The following is an 8,319-nucleotide window of genomic DNA, read 5'->3' on the forward strand; positions in this document are numbered from 1 at the left end:
CCGCCTGCTGGGCTGCGGCCGCGCGCTGAGCGCCCCCGGCCACGGCCGCTTCGGCCCGGGCGCGGGTCCCATCCTGCTGGACGACGTGCGCTGCACGGGGACCGAGGACGCGCTGGAGCGCTGCGCCCACCCCGGCTGGGCGCGACACAACTGCCACCACCGCGAGGACGCGGGTGTGGTCTGCGCAGGTACCCACCTCCCGGGCCGTCCAGAGGTCAAAACTCAGCCCCCCGGGAGCATCGGGCTCGGCCGAGGCCCCCCATCCTGGCACACGCAGGACGTGTTTGTTGTAGACGCAGGGTAGCGTCTTAATCTTCCAGGCTTGGGAGCTTATTAAGCAGTTTTGTCTTAGTCCAGTTCAGCGCAGTATTAGTTCTGAAACGTAGCTGAAAGACCATGAGTGACGGTGTAACAACGTGGTTAAGGACATGGAACTTGCTGCTGTCAGCCAGTCCCTTTCCCGGTCTCTGAGAAGGCACAATCCGGGGTGGACATGCTTCTTCACCTTGACCTGCCTTTCAGAAGTCAGAAAGACACCCCACAGTGTCCCAGGTTCCCCGTGTCCCTTTCATCCAAGATTCGGCCTATACCTTTCCTGGACTGTATTTTATTATCACCCAGCATCTGTCTTGGCAATTCTGACTTCCACAGGCCGACTCCCTTCTGTGTGGAGTTAGTACTTCCTTGTATGTATCCTAAGTTTACCCTGAATTAATCCTTGTCAATCTCAAAGAGTTACGCGATTCTAAGATTTGGTGAACAAGTCTGAGCACACCTTGTCTGTTCCATTCTTAGTTTTTACAGGTAAACCAAAAATATTCTTGCCCTTGCTTTTACCTTTTTGTAGCTGTTACCTCGTTTTGCATAGATATGGGGCCCTAATAAAAAAGCTATCAGAGTCCCCCAAAGACAATCACACAGAGAGCTGAGCAGTATGAGTCTGTGCTGGAATCATGGGGTCCTTCCCTTCTCCATCCTCATTTTTATTGTGTCTATTCCTAGTTCCAGCCATTCCCAGTGCTGTCAGGAGACCAATTCTAAATGACAATCCCTTTTCCATTCTCAGTTTATACACCATGGAGGTTTCTTCAGCATCAGCTACTGTGGGCAAAGGCTGTGTGGTCTGGGGCCCAGGATCCGAAGGAGTTGAGTGAATCTGGCCAGCCATGCTTTGTGGGCTGGGCCTTGGGCTTGGGGTCCTGTCCTGCCTCACTTCTGAGCTGGAGAAGCCTTTGACAGCAGCAAACTGCATCTTCCCCAGCTTGAGGTTCCAAGTCTGTCGTGTGCGTGAGAAGGAGCACTAGACAGAGTCCATACATGTGCTGATGCTTATAACCTCCAAAGCACTGTGTTTACCATTCTCTTGTGCCAACAAATCCTGGTGTTGAAGATACCCTTATTCTCAACACTATTTGACACGTGCCAGAATCCAGCTCCATCAGGTGGCCCTGGGTCCTCTTTTCTTTTGCATGCCCTGGAATATTCTCATGCCATTATACTCCAGCTTTAATAACTAAATCAAATGAACCCATTTACCTACACTTTACGTCTGCTAATTGCTACATCCTTCTCTTCCAGTGTTTTAGCACAATTGACATTTGTTTTTCGTTGTTCTCCTCTTACCAGATCCAGCTGATTCTGTTGTACCCAAGGACAATGGTAAAGTCTTCCCCCCTCCTAGGATCTGAGGCTGAGGCTGCAGAAAGGGAGAGCTAAGGCAGCAGCTGATGGGGAAAAGAGGCTGTGAGGGGGAACCAGCTTCTGTGTGTCCACTGAGGGCTCTTGTATTTCCACCCACTTCCTGGGAGGTTGGGGAAGAAGCTCTTTTGCTCCAGGCTTCCTCCACCATTGCTTTTCTTTTCTTTCTTTTTTTTTTTTTTTAAAGATGACCGGTAAGGGGATCTTAACCCTTGACTTGGTGTTGTCAGCACCACGCTCAGCCAGTGAGCGAACCGGCCATCCCTATGTGGGATCCGAACCCGGGGCCTTGGTGTTATCAGCACCGCACTCTCCCGAGTGAGCCACGGGCCGGCCCCCACCATTGCTTTTCTTCTCTTTTTCCAATTTACCTCCAAAGACTCAAATAGATACTTGTTCGGGCTCAGGGGTTCTCATCATGGGAAATGAACAGTCCATGGGAACAGTGTGTTGTGGGGACAGTGTGAAGCCACATGCATGGATGTGGTGTGACTTCAAAGTCTTTTGGGCAAAGGGTGGATATAAACATAGTCACTGAAAGTCAAGTCAAGGGTGTGGGTGAGAAAAGCTGCGCCAGCCCCGGCCCTGAGCACTGTCCGGGGTGCTTCTAGAACGTAAAGGTACACGCACACCCTGACCTACACGTCCAGTGCACCAGGTTCTTTTTGTGACGGTCTCTCCATCTTCCCCACCTGCAGCCCAGCTCTCTTGCTTGCCTCACCTCTTCCAAGCCGTCATTGACCGAGGCTATCTCCGGAGACTGGGCTACTCCTCCTGGGACGTCCACTTAAATGATGAGATGTGTCGCCCCCAAGTCACGGGGCGCTACCTGATCTTCAATATTCCCTATGGCCGCTGTGGCACCATCCAGCAGGTGAGAAACTGACAAGGTGCTGGTATCTTTCTGTGGATGGAGGCCAAGGAGACAGGTTTGGAAAATTCAACCACCTGTTAAAAAAGTGGGTAGGGACAGAGGAAAGGCACAAGTCATGACTTCATTCCTGAGTTTGGTGAGAACTAGAGCAGCTCACTAATTTGTCTGAAACTTTCCCTCCTTTTGGGGATTTGGGATACACACTGAATTTGGGATATGATAGCGAGTGTTGAGGGCTAATGGACTGATGGATGTGTGAATGGATGGATGGATTGATAACCTCCTAGCTTCAAAAGCAAAGCATTTTTCACAGCATGCTTCCTGACTGAGCATCAGTGCACACCTGCCATGTTCAAGCTCTGGTGCTGGGCATGGGGGAGGACAGATTGTCTGTCTGTTTGTCTGACTGCTGTGTTTCCAACCAGGTAGATAGCTACATTCCACAATCTAGAAAGCAATCTTCTGGGACATTTATGAATAATGAAATACATATGTTTATTTAATTTTCCTTAACCACCTTATTTCACAAAACAATGGCATTGAAGTTAAGGAAATAAGTATACCAAAGAGATGGGAAGAATGTATAACCACAAAATCTTTTTCTCTGTATATTTGACAATGTAACATGTTCCAAAGCAAGATCCCCATAATTACTGTTCCTCTATTCTTTCACATCCCTGTTTAGACACACACTGTTTAGTGCTGGGGCCAGAGAACACAGCAGGGTCAAGAACCCTATGGGGTGACAGCCAGTCCCAGGCCACCCATGAGGAAACCATTGCCACACAGAGGTCCTGTGTCTGATTTCAGAAACAGTGAATGAACAGCCCTCTAGGTGTGGAGGATACAACAGCTGTACAACCAACAGCATCCCTGCCCCATGGCTCTTACATTCAAGAAAAAGGCAAGAGACACTGAACAAACACGCAAATGAGAGTCCCTTTGACAGTGAAAAGGGTTAAGGAGACAACAAAACAAGGAAGGGGGTAGGAGAGCGATTTGAGTGGAAGGGAAGACACTTTGGATAGGGTGGTGGCTGAGGAGCCAAGCCTGAACGATGAGACAGAGCGGCCAGGTAAAGAGGAGCAGGAGGAGCAGGAGGAGCAGGAGGAGCCGGAGCAGTGCTCCGTGCAGGGGACGGGTAGGTGCAAGTGCGGGGGACTGGGGGAGAAACCGAAGGCCGGGAAGCCCAAGGTCAGATTGGAAGGGGCAGGACCATGGCCGAGGAATTTGATTTTGTTCTAAGCTGTGCATTCTCGAGGAGAGCATTTTCATCCTCAGGGAGGAGGGGAGATAGATATTGGTTCTTAGGAGCAAAATTAATAAAATCTTTCTTTATGGATAAAACACAGACGTACATGCAATATATAAACAGTGTATTTGTTGTGTTTAAATTCCATAGTGGGGGCTGGAGAGAGGGCAGAACGAGTAGAAAAGAAAATGTCTGCAAAGGCTCCTTAGGAGAGCCATAATAGAAAAAAGGCTGAGAAATACTGATCTAAGCTGACGGGTCATCCTCAGAGGGTTCTGAGGCCGAGTGTTGCAGGACCGGAGTTGCACGAGCTGAGGCTTCCTTGAGCAAATGTCCCTGGGCAGGCTGAGTCTCTGGGTGTCTACACAGGGCATGGGAAGGAGACGGCGAGAGGCAGTGGCCCCTGCTGGTCAGCCCTCAGCACTCCCTTAGCCCCTTCAAGTCGTGCTGACTGTGAAGGAACAAGGCTGGGAGGGAAGGTCAGCAGGACCAAGCCCGCAGCTCACATGGAGCCAGGACTGGTCTGGAGTTAAGGGCAGGGAGGAGACAAAAGAGGGGACAAGAGCCGCAGTGACACGTGGCCTGGGGTGCCTGAGGGAATGGAATGTGTGGAAGAATTAGGTGGAGAGAGAGTTCCAAGCAGCCAGGGCAGCCCTGCCAGCCCAGCTCATAGGACCACAGCTTGGCCCTCACCGGAGGGAAGAGGGAGTCCAGGCTCACCCACGGAGGATTCCCTGCATGAACCCTGCACGTGACATCACCCTCTCATGGCATTAGGCACCACAGAGGTCCAGCCCAGGGTTCCTGCCTTCCAGCACATCAGCAAGCTGATGCCAAGCAGGGATAGGAAGGACAGGTCTCTGCTCATGAGGGCAGGTGTTGTCAGCGAGCCAGGAGCGCTAGCCACTAACTCTCTTCTCATCCTCACAGGAATACCTCGGCTCCCTCAGCTACTCCAACTCCATCAGAGACCGAATACGTGGCCACCCTGGCCAACTCATTTTGCGGCACAAGGTGCCGCAGCTGAAGTTCACCTGCAGGGTGGATGGCCCATCTGCAATTGAGATCGTTCATGGAGCTGACGCCCCAACAGAGGGTGCCGGCTATGATGTGTCCATATCAGTCCTCCAGTCACCTGCATCCCAGCCTGTGGGGGGTATGGTACCATACTACACCAGCCAGAGGAAAGAGGTATTCCTCCAAGCTACCCTCCATAGCCCTGATTCCAACCTGAGGCTCTTCGTGGATACCTGTGTGGTTTCTCCAGATCCCCATGATTTTACAACCACCAAGCATGACTTAATCCAGCAGGGGTAAGGAAAATGCAAGGCCCTCTTGGGTTGACTGTTGTATTCACATGTATTTCTTTAGGAAATCTGTGGCTTCTGAACTGGTAGTCCTAAATCAGAACATTGTGTGAATGAGTCCTCACCATGATCAGAGACAGGGTGGGAGCCTTAACCATCCCTCTGATCCCAGTTTGGGACAAAGAGTTATAGGTAGCCTGCACAACCTCCCTTGTATCCCCAAAGAGTCCTGGCAGGGCCCTTGCTGCCCTGGTTGCTGCTGTCTCACCCAACCTTTCATGCCCATGTCTCCCTTCCCTTCTGGTTGTATGGCCTCATGGTGCAGGCCCTCAGGGCCTTTGGCCTACACTGATGGGCTGGTGGGTTATCCCAAGCTAGGCTCTTAGTTATACTTGTGAGATTTATTATAGCTCCTTTGGTTATCCAAATGGTTTGCCAAGTTACTTTGGCAAGTTATTTGCCTTTATAGCTCCCCTAACATGGACAAAATGTTGTGGATGGACAATTGGCAACCAGTTTGAAAACAACAAAAACACATCACTTACTCAATGGCAGCTTTAGAGTGGTGAGAGGCACAACAGACTACAGCCCACACGAGGCACTGTGGTTACCTGATTCCAAAAGCCAGGGGAGAGGCAGCACATAGCACCTTCCGCAGGTGGTATGAGCCGTGGCGTGAGAGATGCACAGAAGTGGCTCTAAACTGCACTGAGCCACAGAGTGAGAAAGCTCTTCCCTTTCAATCCTTCTTACAAATACATCAAGTCACAGGCTCAGTTTGGTGCCAGAATTTAACCAGCGACACTTTTTTCTTCTGTTTGCTTTAGGTTTAATTTGCTGTTTTTTCTCTAGTTTTTAAAGCTTAGATTATTGATTTTAGATCTTTTTTTTTTGATGGTACGTAAATTTAATAAAGCTGTTAAAAGATAAGACATGCTTCTTGTACACTTTCTTTAATTACAGAGATGGATGCTTAATAAAGTAAAATTCCCCTGCAATCCTACCCAGAGAAATAACCACTATTAACAATTTGGATTATGTTGTCCCTCTAGATTTTTTTCAGTGCATTCACATATTTTCTTTTTTTTATTAGATATTCATTGTTGCAAATCATACTTATTCTTTATGCCCCTTATCCAATCTCTCCCCTTCCCCCTTCCTCCTCACCCCTCCTTTTCCCCCATCCCCCTCCTCCCGTTTCTTCTTTTCTAATACGTGCATTCACTGCAATAAATTTTCCTGTAGGCATTGCTATAGCTGCATCCCACAAATTTTGATAAGTTGTATATTCATTTTCACTTAATTCAAAATATTTTAAAATTTCTCTTGCGACTTCTTCTTTGACCCATGGATTACTTAGAACTGTGTTGTTTCATTAATACATATTTGGAAATTTTCCAGCAATCTTCTGTCACTGATTTCTAGTTTAATTCCATTGTGATCTGAGTGTATTTTGCATGATTTCTATTCTTTTAAATTTGTTGAGGTATCTTTTATGGCCTAGAATGTGGTCTGGCTTGATAAATGTTCTATGTGGGCTTGAGAATAAAGTGTATTCTGCTGTTGTTGGATGGAATGTTCAATAAATGCCAATTACGTCTAGTGGGCCAATCCATAGTCTCACTGATGTTCTTACTGCTGGATCTGTCAATTACTAATAGAAGAATGTTGAAGTATCCATCTATAATAGTGGATTTGTTTATTTCTCTGTGTAGTACCATAGGTTTTTGCCTCATGTATTTTGATGCTCTCTTGTTAAGTATTTAGACATTAAGGATTGTTATGTTGTCTTGGAGGATTTCCCCCACCCTGTACTGTTATGTAATGTCCCACTTTGTGCCTGATAATTACCCTAGCTTTAAAGTTTGTTTTGTCTGAAATTAATGTAGCTACTCCAGCTTTCTTTTGATTAATATCAGCATGTGTACCTTTCTCCATCCTTTTACTTTTAATATATCTATGTCTTTATATTTAAAGTGGGTTTCTTGTAGATAACACATAGTTGGGTCTTGCTTTTTGTCTACTTTTATTTTTTAATCTACTTTGTCTTCAAATCAGTATATTTAGGCCATTTATATTCAAAATGATTATTGATATAGTTAGATTAAAATCTACCACCTTGGTAACAGTTTTCTATTCATTTGTTCTTTGTTTCTTCCCCACATGCCCCTTTTGTTCCATTTAGTTTTAACTGAGCACTTAAATTGCTCCAGTTTTAATTGAGCAATGAAATAAATATATTTATTTCCTCATGATATATCACTTATACCTTTTTTCTTAACTTTTTCAGTAGTTGCCCTAGGGTTTACAGTATACATTTTTAAATAATCTTAAATTCATCTTTAAATAATACAACTACTACTTTTAATCCCTCCCCCCCCCCCCCCCCCCCCCCCCCCCCCCCCCCCCCCCCCCCCCCCCCCCCCCCCCCCCCCCCCCCCCCCCCCCCCCCCCCCCCCCCCCCCCCCCCCCCCCCCCCCCCCCCCCCCCCCCCCCCCCCCCCCCCCCCCCCCCCCCCCCCCCCCCTTTTTTTTTGGCAGCTGGCCATTACAGGGATCAAACTCTGGACCTTGGAGTTATCAGTGCCGCGCTCTAAACAACTGAGCTAACCACCCAGTCCCGTTTCTCCCCTGTAGGCTTTCTGAAAGCAAGAGCTCTAGCTAGAATTTAATTTCTTTGTTTTGTTTTTATTGTGTTTATTTTACAATTCTCTTCTATTTTGGGCCAGGAATTTTCCACTCACCATAGGGTTATAAAATTTCTTTATAAAAGAAAGAGCAGGTAGTGGGAAGAACTCCATTTGGAATTCAGAAGTCTGGGTCCAAGCTTGATTATTTGGGTCAGAGTGATTTACATCATGCTTTAAGTGAATCTTTTTGGCTTTTCTTCCCATCAGGTGCATCAAAGACAGTACCTACGCCAACCTCCACTCCCGCCAGAAGAATGTGGCCCAGTTCAAGTTCAATGCTTTCAGCTTTCTTGAAAGCTATGATGTGGTCTATCTGCAGTGTAAGATTGCTGTGTGCAAAGTGGGGGACTACTCCTCTGGCTGCTCCCAGGGCTGTGCAGGGCGGAGTAGGAGATCTGCAGGCCCTGCGGAGGCCAAGGAAGGGCAGACTGACCATTTCCAAATGGTGGGGCCACTGGAGATCAACAAAGTAACTGGTCAGAGCAAAACCCTTGTGTGA

The 8,319-nt window shown here is 47.7% G+C and overlaps 1 protein-coding gene across 1 annotated transcript in view; it reads left to right on the forward strand.

Moving 5' to 3' along the window:
* LOC103589214 (putative ZP domain-containing protein) overlaps positions 1-8,319 on the forward strand; it is a 22,384-nt gene extending 14,065 nt beyond the window's left edge. Inside the window, exons 4-7 of the mRNA XM_008571121.1 lie at positions 31-188; positions 2,397-2,572; positions 4,755-5,137; positions 8,028-8,319. Coding sequence (XP_008569343.1) covers positions 31-188; positions 2,397-2,572; positions 4,755-5,137; positions 8,028-8,319 — 1,009 coding nt within the window. The remainder of the gene's footprint in view (positions 1-30; positions 189-2,396; positions 2,573-4,754; positions 5,138-8,027) is intronic.

The sequence above is a fragment of the Galeopterus variegatus genome, unplaced genomic scaffold (genome assembly GCF_000696425.1).
Source record: "Galeopterus variegatus unplaced genomic scaffold, G_variegatus-3.0.2 Scaffold661, whole genome shotgun sequence".
Lineage (NCBI taxonomy): Eukaryota > Metazoa > Chordata > Mammalia > Dermoptera > Cynocephalidae > Galeopterus > Galeopterus variegatus.